The sequence below is a fragment of the Sus scrofa genome, chromosome 3 (genome assembly GCF_054392235.1).
Source record: "Sus scrofa isolate SSC_HxYL_T2T_F1_AM1 chromosome 3, Sscrofa_HxYL_maternal_Yorkshire_Landrace_v2.0, whole genome shotgun sequence".
NCBI classification, from domain to species: Eukaryota; Metazoa; Chordata; class Mammalia; order Artiodactyla; family Suidae; genus Sus; species Sus scrofa.
Genome location: NC_139385.1, coordinates 29,696,827 through 29,720,039, shown reverse-complemented (window position 1 = coordinate 29,720,039; position 23,213 = coordinate 29,696,827). Strand labels below are relative to the sequence as shown.

The 23,213-nt window shown below is 46.7% G+C and overlaps 1 protein-coding gene across 8 annotated transcripts in view; it reads left to right on the top strand.

Annotated features, from left to right (window-relative positions):
* Window positions 1–23,213, top strand: part of EEF2K (eukaryotic elongation factor 2 kinase) — a 93,074-nt gene that overhangs the window by 13,347 nt on the left and 56,514 nt on the right. For 6 of the 8 annotated variants that reach the window (XR_014840593.1, XR_014840596.1, XR_014840595.1 and 3 more), the window contains exon 2: window positions 10,470–10,782. Coding sequence is in view for 3 of the 8 variants with exons in the window: in XM_003124551.7 (XP_003124599.5) it covers window positions 10,546–10,782 (237 nt within the window). In the remaining 5 variants the exon portion in view is untranslated. Of the gene's footprint in view, window positions 1–2; window positions 119–10,469; window positions 10,783–23,213 lie in introns of those variants that run through there. The other 2 variants (XR_014840594.1, XM_085017355.1) reach the window with 1 other exon arrangement.

The following is a 23,213-nucleotide window of genomic DNA, read 5'->3' as shown; positions in this document are numbered from 1 at the left end:
CCATTGCCTGGGGAGAACCCCAACCCCAACCCCAGCCACATGACCTGAGAGCGAGGCAGAGGCTGGTTTCCAAACAGAAGCAGATAATATCCTATATTTAGCCCATGACTAATGGCCGGTAAGTCATCCTGCCCACTGTGCTTGCAGTGGAAGGGTGGGAGATTTGGGTACATTGGGCAGATCTTGGTACATTGGTATTTGTGCACCAGCGGCTGAGTGCAACCTATACTGACTCTGGGGTGCTAGCTCTGAGGCGTGGAGGCTGGGAGATTCCAGCTTATTTCTACAGCAGGAAGGCAGCTTCTGGGGGTAAGGGGCGCCCCAAGGAGGACCAGGGGTCCCTGTGACTTGGCCTGCAGGTCTTGACCTAAGCATTTGCAAACATCATTTCCTCCCCCAGGGGCTGCTGCCAGAGAAACCCTTTATAGCAAGACCCAGTGAGAGCAGTGGTTCAGTGACCAGAGCCTAAGATAGCCTGTTCCCTGAGGACCCCTGAAGAAGCTTGGCTTGGCTGCTTACCAGGCTTCCAGGTCACCAGCCTGGCTGGGACCCAGGACCCAGCCCTTTATTGATGGTAATAAAATGATGAGGATAACTGCAGTCTTAGCGCTTGCTCTGTCCTAACATTTTCAAGTTAACGGAGTATAACTCTGCTTCCCAGATGACAGCAAGGAGCCTGAGGCCAAGAAGTAAGTCACACTGCTCGTAAGTGGTAGAGCTGGGGCTGGAACTGGGGTCTGCTTGACTCAGAACTCCCCTGAGCTGCCTCTCCAAAGAAATATTTTCCCAGGATATGTCAGGAACTGGAAGGGGAAGTTGTGGATGCCTGAGTGAGGGCAGAGGAAAACTCACTAGAGAATCCTGATGTCTTGGGAACTGAAGTTCTGATCCCGGCCTCAGGCTCTCTGCTCACAGGAGCAGGCTCCTTTGTGGGCTGAGCAAAGCCCAGATTTGGTGGGGAATCCTAGGAGGCTGGATGATGTGGCTGGTGTTGGAACAGGCTTCGTGGGACTGAGTTATGAAGCAATGAGGGCTCCTTACCTAAGGGAAGGGGCTGGTCTTCGTAGGCAGATGTGGAAGCAGCTACCAAGTTAGGACTCTGGACTGAGACCACAGTTGTCCCAGGCTGACCCTGCCCAGGCAGCAACTTGTCCTAAGAGATGTGATGTGACTTTTTATAATATGGGCGAGAAAGTGGCTATTGGACTAGACAGATTTAGCAAGCAGAAGGAAAAAAAGAAAATTACAGTAAGTTTAGATTGCAAAGTCTGAGGATTATGAGTCTAGGACAGTTATGCTGCCCCATGATGTAAGATTTATGCTGCTCCAGCACCTGGCATCTTCCTCAAGGATAAATTTAGCTGCTTGAGCTCCAGCGATCACACCTGCATTCCAGCTAGCAGGAAGGAGAGAAAGCAGAAAGGTACACTAACTCCCTTTATTTATTTATAAATTTTTAGTTTATTATTATTTTAAATCAAAGTTTAGTTGATTTGCAATGTTGTGTCAATTTCTGCTGTATAGCAAAGTGGCTTAGTTATGCAATATATGCATTCTTTTTTTATATATTCCTTTCCATTATGGTTTATCCCAAGAGATTGGATATAGTTCCCTGTTGCTGTACAGAAGGACCTTGTTGTCTATCCATTCTAAACGTAATAGTTTGCGGGAGTTCCCGTCGTGGCGCAGTGGTTAACAAATCCGACTAGGAACCATGAGGTTGCAGGTTTGATCCCTGGCCTTGCTCAGTGGGTTAAGGATCCGGTGTTGCCGTGAGCTGTGGTGTAGGTTGCAGACGCAGCTTGGATCCCGCATTGCTGTGGCTCTGGCGTAGGCCGGTGGCTGCATCTCGGATTCAACCCCTAGCCTGGGAACTCCATATGCCGCGGGAGCGGCCCAAGAAATAGCTAAAAAGACAAAAAAAAAAATAAATAAATAAATAAAATAAAATAAATGTAATAGTTTGCATCTGCTGACCCCCAGCTCCCAGTGCATCCCACTTACTCCCCCCTCCCCCTTGGCAACCACAAGTCTGTTATCTATGTTTGTGAGTTTATTTCTGTTTTGTAGATAGGTGCATTTGTGCCACGTTTTAGATTCCACATAAGTGATATCATGTGGTATTTGTCTTTCTCTTGCTGACTTCCTTCACTTAATATGCTAATCTTTAGTTGCATCCATGTTGCTGCAAACAGCATTATTTCATTTTTTTGTAGCCGAGTAGTGTTCCATTGTATATATGTACCGTCTCTTCTTAATCCATTCATCTGTCAATGGACCAAGTTGTTTCCAAGTCCTGGCTGTTGCAAATAGTGGTGCTGTGAACATAGGGGCGCATATATCCCTTTGAATCATTTTTTTGTCTGGGTATATGCCCAGGTATGCTCCCTCCCTTTCAAAACCCTTCCTCAAGTGACATACAGCGTTTCTGCTCATATCCACTTGGCCAGGATTTGGTCACATTGTCACACCTAATTGCAAAGGAATCTGTGAAGTGTAGACTTTATTCTGAGTGGCTCCAAGCTTAGCTAAAAAGCAGTGGTTCTCTTATTCAGAAGAGACAACAGGAGTTCCCGTTGTGGCTCAGCGGCAATGAGCCCGACTAGTATTCATGAAGCCAAGAGTTCGATCCCTGGTCTTGCTCAGTGGGTTAAGAATCTGGCATTGCCATGAGTTGTGGTGTAGGTCGCAGATACTCTTCAGATCTGGGTTTCTGCGGCTTTGACATAGGCTGGCAGCTGCGGCTCCAGTTCAGCCCCTAGCCTGGGAACTTCCATATGCTTCCGATGGGACCCTAAAGAAAAAAAAAAAGAGAGAGAGAGAGAGAACAGCTGTTGGAGGTCAGTTAGCAGGCATTGCCACAGCTGCGTTAAGTACAAATTTATGACAGCTGAAAAGCCATAAGACAGAGCCTGCTTACTCAGTTCTGGAATACATGATCAAGTGCCTGCCGAGTACAAGGCACTGTGCCAGCCAGGGTCACAGCTGCTGCTTGTCTGCAGCTTTTTTTATTTCCCGGAGGCCAAGGAAAATGTCAGGTCTGTGGTGGGACATGGCCAAGGGCTGGGGTTCTGGTCATAATTCCCCTGTGAACGAGTTGTGGAACCTCAGGCCCCTTGCTCACTCGACTGCGCTGGTGAGATGAATTAATTTAGTCAAGGTCACTAGCAGCACAGCTGGAATTTTCACCCTTGGCCCCCTGGCTCCTGAGTCCGGGTTCTTAACTGCTGGGCTACACTTCCTGGTGGTCCATAACTCCTGCCGAGGTCCTGGCCCCTCCCCTGGCACCAGCCCAGTCCCCAGAGGCCAGTGACCTGGTTGGCCTGCTGGCAGCTCCAGGCAACCACATCTCTTGGTCAGCAGGGATTCTGGCCAAGGGCTGACCAGGGCAGAGTAGGCGTTGGGGCTGGGAGCTGCCCAGAGCGGGGAGAAGTGGGGATAGGGCTTGGGGAAGATTTTGGTAACAAGCAGGATCAGGTGGCTCAGACATCAGATGCAGGCAGTGACTGTCTTGCCAGGAGGGTCAGAAACAAACTCAGCAAAAACAAAACCAGAGCAGTGATTTTCAGACTGAGATGAGAAATCTCAGTGGGTAGTGCATGAAGGATAAAGAATAAAAGGAAAGAAAAACAAGCAATCGAAAATAGCAGCGTGGGAGTTCCTGTCGTGGCTCAGTGGTTAATGAATCCGACTAGGAACCATGAAGTTGAGGGTTCGATCCCTGGCCTCGCTCGGTGGGTTAAGGATCCGGTGTTGCCGTGAGCTGTGGTGTAGGGCGCAGACACAGCTTGGATCCTGTGTTGCTGTGGCTCTGGCGTAGGCCGGCGGCTACAGCTCCGACTGGACCCCTAGCCTGGGAATCTCCATGTGCCATGGGAGTGGCCCTAGAAAAGACAAAAAAAAAAAAAAAAAAAAAAGGAAGAAAGAAGGAAAATAGCAGCATGTCTTATACCAAGTAATGCTAAGTACAGTTTCTTGAAATTTTAACTTACTCTTTATAGGAGTGTACCAGGTTAGGATATATTTCCTGCTGTGATGATTGTCTGAAAGCTAAAGTCTCAGGTCTAGGGTGTTCCCCTTGTGGCTCGGTGGAAACGAATCTGACTAGCATCCATGAGGACACAGGTTCAATCCCTGGCCTGGCTCAGTGGGTTAAGGATCCAGCATTGCTGTGAGGTGTGGTGTAGGTCACAGACATGGCTCGGATCTGGCATTGCTGTGGCTCTGGCTGTGGCTGTGGCTGTGGCTGTGGTGTAGTCTGGCAGCTGCAGCTCTGATTTGACCCCTAGCCTGGGAACCTCCATATGTCATGAGTGCTGGCTTAAAAAGCCAAAAAAATAAAAATAAAGGTAAGGGCTGCTAAAAATAATTAGAATTACTGACCTAATCTAAATTTTTGTCACCGATTTATTATTTTATTTTTTTCTTTTCTTTTTTTATTACTTGATGAATTTTATTACATTTATAGTTGTACAATGATCATCACAACCCAATTATACAGCATTTCCATCCCAAACCCCCAGCACATCCCCCACCCCCCAACCTGTCTCATTTGGAAACCAGAAGTTTTTCAAAGTCTATTTATTATTTTATATTGAAGCAACCCAGCGTTATAAAAAGTTAAAACAGTTTAGGAGGGTGCAAAATGTTAAAAACTTCCCTCTGCCCTCAGCTCCCATTCCCACTGCCCATCCTAGGGCTGGTAGCTCTCTTCTGGGCCCTTCAAGGAAGTTTAAATGCATCTGCAAATGTACTTTTTCTTTTAACACAAATAGGATCAGCATAATGTCCCTGGACTCCTGCAACCTGCTTTTTATTTTTATTTATTTATTTTTTTGTCTTTTATCCTTTTTTTTTAGGGCCACACCCATGGCATATGGAGGGAGGTTCCCAGGCTAGGGGTCTAATCAGAGCTGTAGCCGCCAGCCTACACCAGAGCCACAGCAACACGGGATCCAAGCCCCATCTTCAACCTATACCACAGTTCACAGCAATGCTGGATCCTAAACCCACTGAGTGAGGCCAGGGATGGAACCTGCAACCTCACTGTTCCTAGTCGGATTCGTTTCTGCTGCGCCACGATGGGAACTCCTATTTTTATTTTTATTTTTATTCTCTCTCTCTTTTTTTTCTTTTTTGGCCACCTGGCAGCATATGGAGTTCCCAGGCCAGGGATCAGATCAGTGCCACAGTTGCGACCTATGCTGCAGCTGTGGCAATGCCGGATTCTTTAATCCACTGTTCTAGGCCGGGGTCCAAATCTGGGGTCCTGGTGCTACAGAGATTCTGCCGATCCCATTTCACCATAGAGAAAACTCCACATTTTTATTCATTTAAAAAAAATTTGGGGGAGTCCTCATCATGGCCCAGCAGAAATGAATCTGACTAGTACCCATGAGGATACAGATTCGATCCCTGAGCCCTCTCAGGGGATTAAGGATCCGGCATTGCCATGTGCTGTGGTGTGGGTCACAGATGCGGCTCCGATCTGCCGTTGCTGTGGATCTGGCGTTTCTGTGGCTGTGGTGTAGGCGGGCAGCTACAGCTCTGCTTCGACTCCTAGCCTGGGAACCTCCATGTGCCACAGGTGCGGCCCTAAAATAACAAACAAAAAATTTTTTTTAATTTATTTTTTGGCCATGCCCATGGTATGTCGAAGTTTCCTGGCCAGGGATCAACCCTGTGTCACAACAGTGATAACACTGGATCCCCAACTCGCTGAGCCATCAGGGAACTCTTGCTTTTTAAATGTAAGCTTTTCTTGTCTTTCTTTCTTTTTTTTTTTTTTTAATTCACAAATGGACCAATCCACCTATTTAAAGTGGACGATGCAGTGGTTTTTAATATATTCAGAGAGTCATGCAACGTTTTAGAACAGTTTCATCAATTCAAAAGGAAGCTTTTAGCCATTGGTCCCCATTTCCTTCAATTCTACCCTAGGCAACCACTCATGTACTTTCTCATAGATTTATCCTCTCTGGATGGTTTATGTAAATAGAATCATTCCATATACGGTCCCTGGTGACTTCTGGCCCTTAGCATCTGCGTTCCTTTTTATGGCTGAGTCGCATTTCTCTGATGGATACACCATATTTTGCTTGTGTATTCATCAGTTAATGGGTATTTGAGTTGTTTCCTCCTTTGGCTATTATGAATACGACTCCTATGAACATATGTGAGTAGTTTTGGTCCTGGACATGTTTTCATTTCTCTTGGGTCTATACCTAGGAGTATAGTTGTGGGATCATATGATAATTTTCAGGTTAACGTGTTGAGGCTGTTTTCCAAAGTGATGGCACCATTTGTACGTTCCCGCCAAAAGCGTATGAGCGTTTCTCCCCATTCTCACCAATACTTGTCACTTTCCATTTTTAAAATTATATCCATCCTAGTGGCGTGGCTTTGATTTATATTCCCCCAATGGCTAATGATGTTGAGCATCTTTTCATGTGCTTATCCGGCCGTGTGCATATCAAGGGGGAGAGGGAGGAAGTGGGGTGGATGGGGAGTTGGGGGCCAACTCTTACATTTAGAATGGAGGGAGTTCCCGTCGTGGCGCAGTGGTTAACAAATCCCACTAGGAACCGTGAGGTTGCGGGTTCGATCCCTGCCCTTGACCAGTGGGTTAAAGATCCGGCATTGCCGTGAGTTGTTGTGTAGGTTGCAGATGCGGCTTGGATCCCGCGTTGCTGTGGCTGTGGCGTAGGCTGTCAGCTACAGCTCCAATTAGACCCCTAGCCTGGGAACCTCCCATATTCCGCGGGAGTGGCCCAAGAAATGGCAAAAAGACAAAAAAAAAAAAAAAAAAAAAAAAAAGAATGGAAAAGCAGTGAGGTCCTGATGGAAGGTAATATGTGAACAAGAATGTATACATACGTATGACTGGGTCACTTTGCTGTACGGCAGAAATTGACAGAACATTGTAAATCAACTATAATTTAAAAAAATTGAAAAATCCTCTGCTCATTTTTTATTTGAGTTGTCTTTTTATTGTTAAGTAGTATGAGCCCTTTAGAGAGTCTCTTATCAGACAAATGATTTGCAAAAGTGTTCTCCCATTCTGTGAGCTGTCTCTCCACTTTCTTGGTGGTGTCCTTTGAAGCACAAAATTTTTAATTTCAATGATGTCCAATATCGCTATTCTATTGTTGCTTCTATTTTTGGTGTACTGTCTAAGGCTTTGCCTAACTCAGCATCACAGAAAGTTTCTCTTATATTTTCTTCTGAGAGTGGTAGCTGTTAGCGAAAACAGCTGTTATATTTAAGCCATGCTCCTTTTTAAAGTCTTTTTTTAAATTGAAGTACAGTTGGTTTACTAATTCGTGTTAGTTTCTGGTGTACGGCAAAGTGATTCAATTATGTATATATGTATATATATTCTTTCTCAGATTCTTCTCCATCATAGGTTATGACAGGATATTGGTATTACTTCATTCTTTCTTATGGCTGGGTAATATTCCACTCTAAGGAAGGGGTTCAACTTCATTCTTTTGCATGGGTATATTCACTTGCCCTGGCACTGTTTGCTGAAAAGATTTTTCTTTTCCCATTGAATTGTGTTAGCACCCCGTCAGAACTCAATTGGCTGTAAATGTGAGGCTTCATTTCTGGACTCTCAGTAGATTTCCATTGATCTCTGTATCCTCGTGCCATTAGCAACTGTCATGGTTACTGTAGCTTTGTAGTCAGTTTTGAACTCAGGAAGTGTGATTCTTGCAACTTTTGCAGGATTCTTTTGGCTCTTCTGGGACCCTTGTATTTCCATGTGAACTTTAGGACCAGTGTGTTAATTTCTTCATTGAAGCCAATGGGATTTTTGATAGTGATTGGGTTAAATTTGTAGATCATGTTAGGGGAGTGCTGCCATCTTAACTATGTTAAATATTCTTTTTTTTTTTTTTCTGTCTTTTGTCTTTTTAGGGCTACACCCGCGGCATATAGAGGTTCCCAGGCTAGGGCTCTAATCAGAGCTGTTGCTGCCGGCCACAGCCACAGTCACAGCAATGCCGGATCCGAGCCAAGTCTGCAACCTACACCACAGCTCATGGCAACACTGGATCCTTAACCCACTGATGGGTGCCATGGATTGAACCCTCAACCTCATGGTTCCTAGTTGGATTCGTTTCCACTGCGCCAAGACAGGAACTCCCTGTATGTTAAATATTCTGATCTGTAAACACAGGGTCTCTTTTCACTTATTTAGGTCTTCTTTAATTTCTTCTGATATATTTCATTTTTCACTGTACGGATCATGCACTTCTTTCATTAACCAAGTTTTTAAATTCTTTTTTGATGTTATCATAGATGAAATTGTTTTCTTAATTTCATTTTTGGACTTTTCATTGCTAGGGTATAGGAATACTACTGATTTTTATATCCTACAATTTTGCTGCCCTCTTCCCAACTATCTTTGCATATCTTTGTATAGCTAGAGTTCTCCTTTTCTTTGTAAGAGTCACATAGTATTTCATGGTGTAGAGGAACTGTGGTTTATATAGCAAGCCTCCATTGATGGACAGTGTGGGCACGTCTCTCTTTTCACCAGTACTGATTGTTCTGCAGGGCTCTTTGGGCCACTTATCCATTCTGGGGATGTGTGTCCAGTGCCCACTCTGCACTTTTTTTTTTTAAATGGAAACTCCCAGGCTAGGGGTCAAATTGGAGCTGCAGCTGACAGCCTATGCCACAGGCACAGCAGTGCTGGATCTGAGCCACGTCTACCATCTACACTGCAGCTCATGGCAATGCTGGATCCTTAACCCACTGAGTGAGGCCAGAGATTGAACCCGCAACCTCATGGATACTAGTCGGGTTCATTATTGCTGAGCCACAGCGGGAACTCCTGACTCTGCACTCTTTAAGGCACTGGGGCTACAGACAATAAAAAAGTAAATGAGATAATTTCAGGTTAGGAAAAATGTCTGTGAAGAAAAGAAAACAGGGCAATGCCCTAGGGAGTGACTGGTTGTGCGTTTGAGAGGGGTTTTTTGGGTTGTGTCAGAGAAGGTTTCTCTGGAAGAGGTAACTTGAGCTGGCATCCAGATGATAAGACCCACTGTTGGAGATTGGCCGGGTCGTTACAGGCACAGGGAACAGCAAATGCAAAGGCCCTGAGATAGGAATTGGCTCCCTGTGTTCACAGAACAGAAAGAAAGCTTGGGGCTGGAGAGCTACCAAGGCCAGAGGAGCAGTTGGGGGTTGGGGGGAGGAAGTAGAAGCTGCTGGAGGGTGTAAGCAGAGAAATGATTTGATCTAATTTATGTCCTTAAAAAAATCAGCCTGTGGCTTAAGAAGCATTTATTTTCTGCTTCAAGCGCTGAGTTCCTTTTTTTTTCGTTTATGTATATTTTATTTATTATTTTTTTATTACTCAAATGAACTTATCACATCTGTAGTTGTAAAATGATCATCACAATCCAATTTCACAGGATTTCCATCCCACAGCCCAAGCACATCCCCCCACCCCCTAAACTGTCTCCTCCGGAGACCATAAGTTTTTCAATGTCTGTGAGTCAGTATCTATTCTGCAAAGAAGTTCAGTTTGTCCTTTTTTCAGATTCCACATGTCAGTGAAAGCATTGGATGTTGGTGTCTCAATGTATGGCTGACTTCACTCAGCATGATAATTTCTAGGTCCATCCATGTTGCTAAAAATGCCGGTATTTCGTTCATTTTAATGGCTGAGTAATATTCCATTGTGTATATGTACCACATCTTCTTGATCCACTCCTCTGTCGATGGACATTTAGGTTGTTTCCATGTCTTGGCTATTGTAAATAGTGCTGCAATGAACATTGGAGTACATGTGTCTTTGTGAGTTGTGGTTTTCTCTGGATAGATGCCCAGGAGTGGGATTGCTGGATCAAATGGCAGTTCTATCTTTAGTTTTCTGAGGAATCTCCATACTGCTTTCCACAGTGGTTGCACCAATTTACAATCCCACCAACAGTGTCGTAGGGTTCCTTTTTCTCCACACCCTCTCCAGCACTTATTGTTTGTAGACTTTTGGATGATGGCCATTCTGGCTGGTATAAGGTGGTACCTCATCGTGGTTTTGATTTGCATATCTCTAATAATGAGTGATGTTGAACATCTTGTCACGTGTTTTTTGGCCATCTGTATATCTTCTTTGGAGAACTGTCTGTTTAGATCTTCTGCCCAAGCGCTGAGTTCTTAAAATGGAATTACTGAATGGAGGAGTTTGCACATTTAAAGTGTTCCCAAGAGTTCCTGAGTGGCTCAGCAGGTTAAGGATCCCGAGTTGTCACGGAAGAGGCTCAGGTTACTGCTGTGCCACAGGTTCGATTCCTGGCCCAGGAAATTCTGCATGCCATGGGTGTGGCCAAAAAATATACAACAGTTAAAAAATAAAATGTTCCTAGATGCTGCCTGCAAGATGTCTCCCCCAAAGGTAGTGTAGTTTTCACCCTGAGGGTGCCCCAGCACCCATCCTCTTGCTTCTCTTGCAGGACCCTCCTTGCTGCATTTGCCCAGTAACTCTGGCTGTGCCGCCCAGCCCTTGGGTGAGACGGGCACCCCGGGAACATGGCAGACGAAGACCTCATCTTCCGCCTGGAAGGCGTGGGTGGCGACCCGACCTCCCGGGCTGGGGATTCAGACGCCGACAGTGACGAGGAAGAGGGTTACTTCATCTGCCCCATCACCGACGACCCCGGGACACACCAGAATGTCAGTTCCAAGGTTCATAACTACTACAGCAACCTAACAAAAAGTGAGCGCTACGGCTCCAGCGGGTCCCCGGCGAGCTCCTTCCACTTCAAGGTGAGTGGACCACCTGCGCCGCCCCCCTCCCCGCCTCCGCCGCCCTTACCCCCTTCCCTTGGCATAAAGGGTGGGTGCTGGCGTCGCTGGTGGAGATCTTTCTTGTGTTTCCAAACTCTGATCAAAGCTGTAAATTCTGGATCTGAGGGTAGGATGGTTAAGGGAGGATTTTGTTGGTTTCATACACGTGTCACCGCTTTGGAGTGGTGTTTTGTTAAATAGCTGCTGGGGACCCACGACTGGCTTGTAGAAACCTTGGCCGATTTTTAAGACGCGAACAGGAGAGTCTAGAAAATATTGGAGCGGGAGGGAGGAAGGGAGGGAAAAATGATCAAAGATCTTATTTTGGAGACATGTACACATGTTTGCACACTGACACGTGGTGACCAAATTGACTGATGAGGAGGCTCTCATGACATACCTGGTGTTAAGTGTTTTTATTTCATCCCTGCACGTGTGTATGTGGGTTCAGGGACAGGATGTAAAATGAAGTTTTTCATGTTAGTTGTGTCAAAAAAGCTTAGGGATAGGACTCCTTTTTCTGGGTTGAGGACAAGGGTACTTATTTTGTTCGTGATTTGTGTTCATTCCATGGCACACCTGGTATAGAGGAGAGGGAGAAAGGCAAACATTATTGGTTTTTTTTGTTTTTTTGTTTTTTTGCCACACTTGCCACATGCGGAAGGTCCTGGGCCAGGGATGGAACCTGAGCCACAGCAGTGACAGTGCCCAGTCTTGAACCACTGGGCCACCAGGGACCTCCTAGACTTTTGTATAGTAAGTAGTGATGAAAAAAAATTATTTTTTATTTTTAAAAATTTTTTATAGTTGATTTGCCATGTTATGAAAAAAATTTTATTTATTTATTTTCTGTCTTTTTTAGGGCCGCGCCCGCGCAGCACATGGAGGTTCCCAGGCTAGGGGTCTAATCGGAGCTGTGGCCACCAGCCTACGCCACAGCCACAGCAATGCCAGATCCGAGCCTCGTCTGCGACCTACACCACAGTTCACAGCAATGCCAGATCCTTAACCCACTGAGGGAGGCCAGGGATCAAACCCACAACCCCATGGTTCTTAGTCGGATGTGTTTCTGCTGCGCCGCCGCAAAAGGAACTCCTGAAAAAAATTTTAAATGCAATACTGTTATCTTTATCTAATTTAATCCTTATAGTATCAATTTGTACCATGAGCAAAATGCCTGTTACCACTTTGAAATTGAAGGCTTTCTTCTCTAGCTGCAGAATGAATCGGTTTTTAGAAAATTAATAATTCTAGTTCTTGGACAGTTGGGTATTTTTTCCTTTCAGGCCAGAGTTCTCGCTTAAGTCTCCTTGGGACAGGCAGCTCCAGAAATAGGCCTGTGAGTACCCCCTTGAGGCTGGGAGGCCCCTGAAGTGTCAGGTTGTGGCTGTCCCTGCTTTCCTTTCCTAAGGCAGCTTCTGAAACTCACACTCAGCCCGTAGGAGGGCAGCGTGGGAAGACAGGAGAGCTGCCTGTCACTCCCATCAGTTCACATTAAGTCAGGAAGGTTCTCAGAGACACTGATCTCTGCAGTCTTCTGCACCGTGTGTGAGGAGGTTGAGGTGCCAGAGGGAGGCTGGAGGGGTCAGGGCTTGTGAAACAGAAACCAGCTAGCTAGCTCAAGGGGAAAAAAAAAGGACATTAAGGAGTTCCCGTCATGGCGCAGTGGTTAACGAATCTGACTAGGAACCATGAGGTTGTGGGTTCGATCTCTGCCCTTGCTCAGTGGGTTCAGGATCCGGCGTTGCCGTGAGCTGTGGTGTAGGTCGCAGATGCGGCTCGGATCCTATGTTGCTGTGGCCCTGGTGTAGGCTGGCTGCTACAGCTCCGATTGGACCCCTAGCCTGGGAACCTCCATATGCTGCAGGAGCGGCCCAAGAAATGGCAAAAAGACAAAAAAAAAAAAAAAAAAAGGACAGTAATTCTAACAGTCTAGAAGTGCTTTTGGGGCCCCAGGGACAGAAACAGTGTCTGGGTCTTGGGGGGACAGATTCAGACACATAAAAGGCAGCAGGATCACCCTTTGTCTCATCCATTAAATGTTCCTTAGCCTGTTCTTTTTGTGTGTGTATGTGTCTTTTTAGGGCTGCACCTGCAGCATTTGGAAATTCCCAGGCTAGGGGTCAAATTGGAGCTGCAGCTGACAGCCTATGCCGCAGGCACAGCAGTGCTGGATCTGAGCCACGTCTACCACCTACACTGCAGCTCACGGCAATGCTGGATCCTTAACCCACTGAGTGAGGCCGGAGATTGAACCCGCAACCTCATGGATACTAGTTAGGTTCATTACTGCTGAGCCACAATGGGAACTCCATCTTAGCCTATTTTTTATTCTTCTCTGCTCCTCCGTGGATGCTCACGGAGGAGCAGGGTCCCCTCATTACTGATGAAGCCATGTGCAAAGACAAGTTTGACATTTGACCCTCTCCATCCCAACTGTGGGAGGAGAAAGTCTGGTTGGTCCAAACTGAGTCAGACATCCTTGGCTCTGGTCTAGTCACCTCCAGCACAGGGCAGGAAGCAGCGGTCACAGAAGAGGGGCGGCTTCCCGAGGAGGATCCAGGTGGCCTCCTAGTGGGGCAGACCCCCTCAGAAGGGCTCCACCCACAGCTGTCTGTTCAGAGGACCAGGAGCTGGATTTGTGTTTTTTTGGCAAACATTAAGTGGGCCCAAGAGCTGGAGGGTCTCAGATGGATGGACACAGTCTCTGACCACAATATGCAGTACAGTGAATTCTTTAAAGGAAGCACAGATAGAGCGATCCAGCAAAGGGAGGTTTGTCTGTCGGTCTGGCTTAGGATGTGAGCTTTATGAGGGCAGGACCCTTAGGCCTGCTCATCACTCATCCATCCTAGTGCCGTGCACACAGTAGGTGCTTCATTTGGAATTGGTAAGAAGGTGGATGAATGCTGAACTTACTTCTCTGTGGGTGCTGTCCTACTAAAGGTCAGATAGCATTTACAAAAAACATAAATCAGGAGTTCCCGTCGTGGCGCAGTGGTTAACGAACCCGACTAGGAACCATGAGGTTGCGGGTTCGATCCCTGGCCTTGCTCAGTGGGTTAAGGATCCTGCGTTGCCGTGAGCTGTGGTGTAGGTCACAGATGTGGCTTGGATCTGACATTGCTATGGCTGTGGTGTAGGCTGGCAGCTGTAGCTCTGATTAGACCTCTGGCCTGGAAATCTCCATATGCTGCAGGTGTGGCCCTAAAAAGACAAAAGACAAAATAAATAAATAAATAAAGTAAAAACAAATTTATACCTCAGAGTTGTAACTCACATAGACTATTATATTAGTTTCAGGGGAGGCAATTTTTTTTTTTTTTTTTTTAAGATGGGCAGTTTTTTTCATTTTATTTTTTTTTTCCAATTTTTTTTTGGCCTGTTTTTTAGGGCCACGTCCACGGCATATGGAGGTTCCTAGGCCAGGGGTCGAATTGGAGCTGCAGCTGCCGGCCTACACCACGGCCACAGCAACGAAGGATCCGAGCCCACATCTTCTACCTACACCACAGCTCATGGGAACCCTGGATCCTCAACCCTCTGAGCGAGGCCAGGGATCGAACCTGCATCCTTATGGATACTAGTTGGGTTCGTTAACCACTGAGCCATGATAGGAACTCCCAAAAAACATTTTTTAATGGCTGCACCAGTGGCATATGGAAGTTCCCGGGTCAGGGATTGAATCCGAGCCACAGCTGTGGCCCCCTACAGATCCTTTAACCCACTGCATTGGGCCGGGGATTGAACCCACACCTCTTCAGTGCCCCAAGCCCCTACAGTTTGATTCTTAACCTACTGTGCCACAGCAGGAACTCCAGAACAGTTCTTTATTGGGTGGGACTGTCCCTTACATTGTAGGACATTCAGATGTCTGACCCTTGCTCCCTAAATGCCTCATTTCCTCCCATTTATTATGACAACACACAATGTTCCCTGCCATGTTTTTGCAAAGCTTGCATGAGAGGAGTTCCCGTAAACGAATCCGACTAGGAACCATGAGGTTGCAGGTTCGATCCCTGGCCTTGCTCAGTGGGTTCAGGATCTGGCGTTGCTGTAAGCTGTGGTGTAGGTTGCAGACGCGGCTTGGATCCCGCATTGCTGTGGCTCTGGTGTAGGCTGGCGGCTACAGTTCCGATAAGACCCTTATCCTGGAAACCTCCATATGCCTCGGGAGTGGCCCTAGAAAAGGCAAAAAGACAAAAAAAAAAAAGGCAAAAAAAAAAAAAAAAAAAAAAAAAGCTTGGAGAGAGTGCTGCAACCTTGGTTTGGAATAAGTGCAGAAATATTTGTGTGAGTGTTCACATTTATATGTTCAAAGATGTGCTTTGCAGTATTGTTTGTGATAAAGAAAAGATGGAAACAGCTCAGATGGTCCATCAAGAGGGGCCTCTTTAATTATAGACCATGGTCCTAACAGAATGCAGTATTTATTAAAACAAAGATGTTTCTATGTGATTTGACTTGAAAACAGTGCCAAGATACACACATATCTTTTTTGTGGAGAGAAAACAAAGTCCATGAAAAGCTCTTGGGAGAGTGCTGGTCCATAATCAGGGCAAAAAAAAACCAAACAAACCGTTATCTATTTTTATTTTTATATGCTGTGAAGTAAAAAAGCAAGTTGAAATATAGTATCATCCCACTTGTATCAGAAAACTTAGGTACACGTGTATTAGCACTTGCAAAGCAAACACGTATATAATGTTAAAACCAGTATAAAAATTTCTCATGAGAAAAGGAAGGAATTTGCATCTAGCAGTTAATGGTGATTCTCTGGGGGTGGGGTGGGGTGGGATGAATGCCCTTAAGGGGAATGATCTACCATTGTATATATTTCCAAACATTTGGAACTTTTAAAACTACATGTATGGGGAGTTTCTGTCATGGCTCAGTGGTTAACAAATCCAACTAGGAACCATGAGGTTGTGGGTTCGATCCCTGGCCTTGCTCAGTGGGTTAAGGATCCGGTGTTGCTGTGAGCTGTGGTGTAGGTCGCAGACTCAGCTTGGATCTGGCATTGCTCTGGCTCTGGCGTAGGCCAGCAGCAACAGCTCCAATGAGACCCCTAGCCTGGGAACCTCCATATGCTGTGGGAGCGGCCCTAGAAAAAGGCAAAAAGAAAAAACCAAAAAAAACAAAACAAAAAAAACCTACATGTATATATTACTTGTGTGCACAAAAAAGATGTTTTTAAGAACCTGACTAGTATCCATGAGGATGCGGGTTCCATCCCTGGCCTCGCTCAATGGGTTGAAGATCTGGTGTTGCTGCAAGCAGTGGCATAGATCGTAGATGTGGCTTGGATCTGGGGTGGCTGTGGTGTAGGCTGGCAGCTGCAGCTCTGATTTGACTCCTGGCCCTGGAATTTACATATGGTGCAGGTATGGCTCTACAAGACCAAAAAAAAAAAAAAAAGCTGTTTTTAGAAGAAGAAAATAAAGCAACAGAGCCAGGTAACCACCCCTCTCCCAACAAACCTCAATAATTGCTGGTCCTTAAGACTCATTGATGGAGTTCCCATCATGGCTCAGTGGTTAATGAATCCAACTAGGAACCATGAGGTTGAGGGTTCAATCCCTGGCCTCACTTGGTGGGTGATGGATCTGGCGTGGCTGTGGCTGTGGCATAGTCCGGCAGCTACAGCTCTGATTCAGCCCCTAGCCTGGGAATCTCCATATACCACGGGTGAGGCCCTAGAAAAGACAAAAAAAAAAAAAAAAAAAAAAAAGACTCATTGATTCCGCAAGGCTGAGTTCAAAATCCTGGAGCTCATGGTCCCCAGGGACCCTGCACCTCTCCCGGCTCCTGGAACAGGCTTCACTTTTCACGCCTCTGCCTGGAACCTCTTTCAGCTGACATCTGGGTCTGTTAAAATGATCCTCTGTCTGGGTCTGTTAAAATGATCCTTCGGGCTCCCTAGACGCCCTGCCCTGGTTATCTCCTCTGCATTCCCTGGGGCTCGTAGCAGAACTTTCCATGTATCCGTCATTCTCTACTGTCCTGTTTGTGAGTCAGCCTAGGGGCTGGGTCTGATGGCACTTCCTGTTCCCGGTAGTTGGTGGAGTGGCTTCGAAATAGGACAAGATGAAGCTCTTGATTGTCCACTGACCTAGGTGATGGAAGGCAGGCCCTGTGGGGTTCCTGTTGCCGGGGGTGACTCCAGAGGGGGACCCAGCTCAGTTTCCCAAACCCCCTCTCCCTGGCACGCAACAGGCACGCAACATGTTTACTGTCGTCATGGCAACCTGGCTTGATTAACCACAATAGCCACCTGGCATTCCTCCAAGGCGGCACCACCCTGCCAGGTACCAGGCGGGTATTGTGAACTGCTGAGTTTGTTACACGGCCAGGGCATCTGGCCTGAGTTCCCAGGGGGATGGTGGCAGAATCGTTCAAGGGGTCGCCCTCTGGAGAGAATATCAGGCAGCCAAGCAAAAGATGTTTATCATAATGTGGGAAAGTGCTTCCACTCTGGAGTTAAGTTTAAAGAGCAGAATATAGAGGATGATTATAGCTCTGAAAACACACACCCATCCCCCCCCCACACACACCAAAAGCCCGGAGGAAGTGCATCAACATGGCAACAGAGTTTATCCTGGAAAGAGATCACTCCTTTTCTACTTCTCTTTCATTTCTACGCTTTCTAGTATAAGCATATGCAGCATGTATATATTTTCAATTTTTTTTTTTTTTGTCTTTTTGCTATTTCTTGGGCCGCTCCCTCGGCACATGGAGGTTCCCAGGCTAGGGGTCGAGTCAGAGCTGTAGCTGCCGGCCTACGCCAGAGCCACAGCAACGTGGGATCCGAGCCGCGTCTGCAACCTACACCACAGCTCACGGCAACGCCAGATCGTCAACCCACTGAGCAAGGGCAGGGACCGAACCCGCAACCTCATGGTTCCTAGTTCCTATATTTTCAATTTTTTAATAAAGTAGGACATTTAATTTAGAAGGATTATTTTCTTGGTCTGAAAATATCTTAGGGATCATCACAGCACATATAAAGATCACTTGTTTTTATGTCAGTGAATTAAATTGTATTCTATCACATGATGTTTGTGGATTTATTTAGCCTGCCCTTTTCTTGAGGGATACTTGAATTGTTTGCTTTTCTTTCTCTCTCTCTCTCTCTCTTTTTTTTTTTTTTTGCCTTTTAGGGGCACACCCATGGCATGTGGAGGTTCCCGAGGCTAGGGATCCAGTTGGAGCTACAGCTGCCGGCCTACGCCACAGCCACAGCAACGCAGGATCCCAGCCGCATATTCGACCTACACCACAGATCACGGCAACGCCAGATCCTTAACCCCTGAGTGAGGCCAGGGATCAAACCCACAACCTCATGGTTCCTAGTCAGATTTGTTTCCTCTGCGCCATGATGGGAACTCCTGCTTTCCTCTTTCTAGTGCAGACAGTGCTGTGATAAATCTATACATACATCCAACCAGACATTAAAATACATGTATTTTATAATATGCAAATGCCACCCGTACATGGTACAAAGAATTCAACCTGTACAAATGGTAAACAGTGAAAAGGAAGCCTTCCACCTTTGATCCCTGTCTCCCTGGGGGATGTCCTTCCAGAAATGTTTCTTATGAATAGAAGCATACCTATGTATGTCTCTCTTACTCTTCTTTTTTGCAGAAATGTGAGTTCGCCACACACCTGTTTGGAACTCCTGTGGCCATCTGCCCTTACTGGCATATGCACGCTGACATCAGCTGCAACTTACATAGCTGGGGGTTGGGCAGGCCCGCTCTGCATGTTTTACTCAAAGCAGCTCCTTAAATCTGCACAGCAATCCTATGAAGACAAGTGTTTTGACAGACCGTAAACTTGGGAGTAGGAGAGCGCAATCGCTTAACGCTCTTGGTGAGGGCAGAATGTTGTCTTTCTCATTTTGCTGTTTTGTTTTTCTAATGGCTGGCTGTCATGGCATTCTAGGGAAGCACGATCAAATTTTTAGCCACTTCCTCATAGGTGGGTATAAAGATCGTTTCAGGAGTGGGAGAAGAAGAAGGTGGGGAGTCAGATGCGTTGAATTATTGAAACCTGGAGTTCCCGTCGTGGCTCAGTGGAAATGAATCTGACTAGCATCCGTGAGGACGCAGGTTCGATCCCTGGCCTCGCTCAGTGGGTTAAGGATCCGGCGCTGCCATGAGCTGTCATGTAGATCGCAAACACGGCTCGGATCCTGCATTGCTGTGGCTCTGGCGTAGGCTGACAGCTGTAGCTCCGACTGGACCCCTAGCCTGGGAACCTCCATATGCCATGGGTGTGACCCTAAAAAGACAAAAAAAAAAAAATCGTTTCCAGTTTTTTGCTACCACAAACAGGGCTTCTGTAAGCATCTCTGCATGTGTCGTGGAACGCCTGCTGGGTAAATCTCCAGAGGTTTTGGCTGGAGCAAACGTTTGTCGGTTTAAAACTTGGCTGGGCGTTGCCCATTGCCCTTCAAAGAGATTGCACTGGCATTGGTGCCCCTGTGATGCATGGGCATGCCTGCTTCCCACACCCTTCTTGGCAGGCTCTATGTAGTGCTTCAGCTCTTACTTTCAACACCCCAGGGTGGCTCTAACAGCTTGGTCAGAGGACAGCGAGCACCCCAGAATGAGGCAGAGAAGCCAGCGTCTGATGACTCACTGGAAGAGAAACATCTCTGGCCACCCAGCCCTGGGAGACCCTCCACCCAGCAGCTTTGGGCTTCAGAAGCCCCTGCCCGCTGACCACAGGAAGGTCTTTGCGTGCCCAGAGGTGATGTCACTTTGGCACTCTGCCCCCTGCTCTGGGAATGCAGAATCGGAAAGGGAAACTTCGTTGTCCTGGGTCTCAAAAAGCTTTGGACTTCCAGCAAAATAAGGGCCTGCTGGGCAGAATGAAGGAAAAAGATTGCTTCTGGCACTAGGGGAAGCTGCCAAGTGACTTGGTGTCTGGAAAACAGGAGGAAGCTGGAGAGAGTTGAGCTGGCTGAAGGGACTGATCTTATCGAAGCATAGCATCGTTTATGGAAATACGCTGGATACTCATTAACAGGGATCTCCCTTTTTTTTAATGTATATTCTTTTTATTAATGACCAGTATTTATTTGTTATTTATTTATTTATTTATTTTTGCTTTTTAGGGCTGCTTTCACAGTATATGAAAGTTCCCAGTCTAGAGGTCACATCTGAGCCACAGCTGCCAGCCTACACCGCAACCACACAGCAATGTGGGATCTGAGCCACACCTGCAACAGGAATTGAATCCGCCTCCTCATGGATACTAGTCAGATTCCTTTCCTCTGTGTCGCAACAGGAACTCCCAGGTCTCCCTTCTTTAATTTTTTTTTTCTTTTTGCTATTTCTTGGGCCGCTCCTGCGGCATATGGAGGTTCCCAGGCTAGGGGTCCAATCGGAGCTGTAACTACCAGCTTACGCCAGAGCCACAGCAACGTGGGATCCGAGCCGCGTCTGCAACCTACACCACAGCTCATGGCAATGCAGGATCGTCAACCCACTGAGCAAGGGCAGGGACCGAACCCTCAACCTCATGGTTCCTAGTCGGATTCGTTAACCACTGCGCCACGACGGGAACTCCTCCCTTCTTTAATTTTATTTTGTGTTTTTTAGCGGCTTTATTGAAATGCGGTTCACTGCTATACAACTTGCCCGTTTAAAATGTACAATTGAGTTCCCGCTTAGCACAATGGGTTAATGATCCCGCTTGTCTCTGTGGAGGGGACAGTTCAATCCCTGGTCTGGTGGGCGGGTTAAGGATCTGGTATTGCGGACTGCAGCTTAGGTATGGCTCAGCTGTGGCTTGGATCTGATCCTTGGCCCCAGAACTCCAAATGCCACTGGATGGCAAAAAAAAAAAAAAAAAAGGGGGATCCTGCATTGTAGGTCACAGCTCTGGCTCAGACTCATCCCTGAGCCGGGAACTTCCATATGCCACGGGTGCAGCCAAACAAAGAGAGGTGCAGCCAAACAAAGAGAAAAAAAAAGTATATTTTAATAGCTTTTTATTTTATTTATTTTTGTTTGTTTTGCTTTTCCTTTTTCAACTGCACCTGTGGCATATGGAAGTTCTCGGGCCAGGGTCAAATCCAAGCCACAGATGTGGCATATGCCAAAGCTGCAGCAATGCCAGATCCTTTAACCCACTGCACCAGGCCAGGGATCAAATCTGCACCTCTGCAGCAACTCAAGCTGCACAGTCAGGTTCTTAACCCACCATACCTCACTGGGAACTCCTCAATAGCTTTTAGTATATTGATAAAATTATGCATCTTCTGGGAGTTCCCTGGTGGTCTAGTGATTAGGGTTTGGCCTGGGTTTAATCCCTAGTCTGGGAACTGAGATCCCACATTAAGCTGCTACACACTACGGCCAAAAAAAAAATTATGTGTTTTTATCATCACAATCAACTTAAGCTCATTTTTATTACCCTGAAAGAAAGCCTATATGTCTCACCCATCACCCACTAGCGTCCCCATCCACTAATCCACTTTCAGTCTCTATAGATTTGCCTTTTCTGGACATTTCCTGTCAATAGAATTATACAACATGTGGCCTTTTGTGTCTGGCTTTTTTCACTTAGCATGTTTTCAAGGCTCAGCCATGTGGAATCATGTGCTTCATCCCCTTTTGTTGACAACTCTTACTCACAGGATGAATGTGAACCTGACCGCACGAATGGCCTGAACCCAGCCAGAACCCAGATTGGGACTTGAACCCCCGAGCTGGGACTGGAGCCCAGCCTAAAGCCAGATTGGGACTTGAACCCATGGGCTTAAATTAAAATCACTCACCTGGTGTCTGTGCTCACAGAGGTCCAGGATATTCATGCCTCCCCACAGAAGGAATTCAGCGAGAGACAAAGTGACAGGCCAGAGATAAGATGTATTCGGATAGGATGCTTGTGGGAGACGCAGGTGGGCAGGCGACAGGATCCGGGGGGGCTACAGTGTTTATGATCCAGGGGGAATAGGGGTTGGAAAAGACAGCCTCTTCCTCTTTCTTCCAGTAGTAGCTCCTCCTTAGAATCTGCTAAGGTGTGTATTCAAATCAGTAGAAGGGCGGTCCTCAAACTCCTGAATCCGAATGCATGCCGCATCCCAAACCCCACCAACAACCTGAGGCAGTTCTCGCACCTCCACTAGTCAAGCAAGGCTGCCTCATTCTGATGGCTTTTTTGAGCAATTATTAACTTTGAGTGATGTCCAATATTCCCTAGATTTCCCTCGCGATGATCCTTTATTGGGATTTCTCCAGCTACCTGTGCCTACTCCAGCCCTATCAAATATACCAATTTTATTTACCCATTCATCAGTTGAGGCACTTTTGAGTTGTTGTCCCTTTGGCTGTTATGAATAATGCGACACAGGGGTTCCCACCGTGGCTCAGCGGTAATGAACCTGACTAGTATCCCTGAGGACGAGGGGTTGATCTCTGGCCTCGCTCAGCGGGTTAAGGATCCTGGCATTGCCATGAGCTGTGGTGTAGGTCACAGACGAGGCTCAGCTCCTGCGATGCTGTGGCTGTGGCATAGGCCGTTAGCGACAGCTCTGATTCAATCCCTAGCCTGGGAACTTCCATAGGGTGCGGCCCTTAAAAAAAAAAAAAGACAAAAAAAGAATAATGCTACACAAGTCTTTGCATAGACATGTTTTCCTTTCTGTTAGGTAAATACTTGGCAGTGAATTTGCTGGGTTTGAGTCCTGGGTCTGCCACTTCACGGTTGCAGCAGGTCTATAGGGGAAGTCACGTCTTCACTCTGAGCCTTGGGTACTTGTCAGTGGAAAGGGGACCTATCCTACCTGCCAGCCCTTCCCTAGCAAGGTTGTCTTAGCAAGGATGCCCCTGAGGAAGGGCCTCCAGGAGACGAGGGCATTATGTCTTCCTAGGGAATGCGATGCTTTGCGGGTTCTTGTTCCCATCCTTCTCAGCCTGTCCTCTCTAGCCCAGGCTCCGAATCCCATTGGTCAGAGGAGATCAGCTGTGGCTACTGTTTTCAACAGAGTTCTTGAGGATTTTTAGCTTTGTTTCTTTGGCAAATATTTGTTTTATTGCTTAGAAAAGTGATCCATGCTCCTTGCAGAAAACAATGAATGTGCAGATACAACTGCTGTTAAGGTCTTAGGGTGTGTTTCAGTATAAATACAGACACGACTAAATAAACTGAGGCTTTTCTTTTTTTTTTCTTTTTTTTTTTTTTTCCTCTTTTTGCCTTTTCTAGGGCTGCTCCCGAAGCATATGGAGGTTCCCAGGCTAGGGGTCGAATCAGAGCTGTAGTCACCGCCTACACCAGAGCCACAGCAACGGGTGGGATCCGAGCCGCGTCTGCAACCTACACCACAGCTCACGGCAATGCCAAATCCTTAACCCACTGAGCAAGGCCAGGGATCGAACCCGCAATCTCATGGTTCC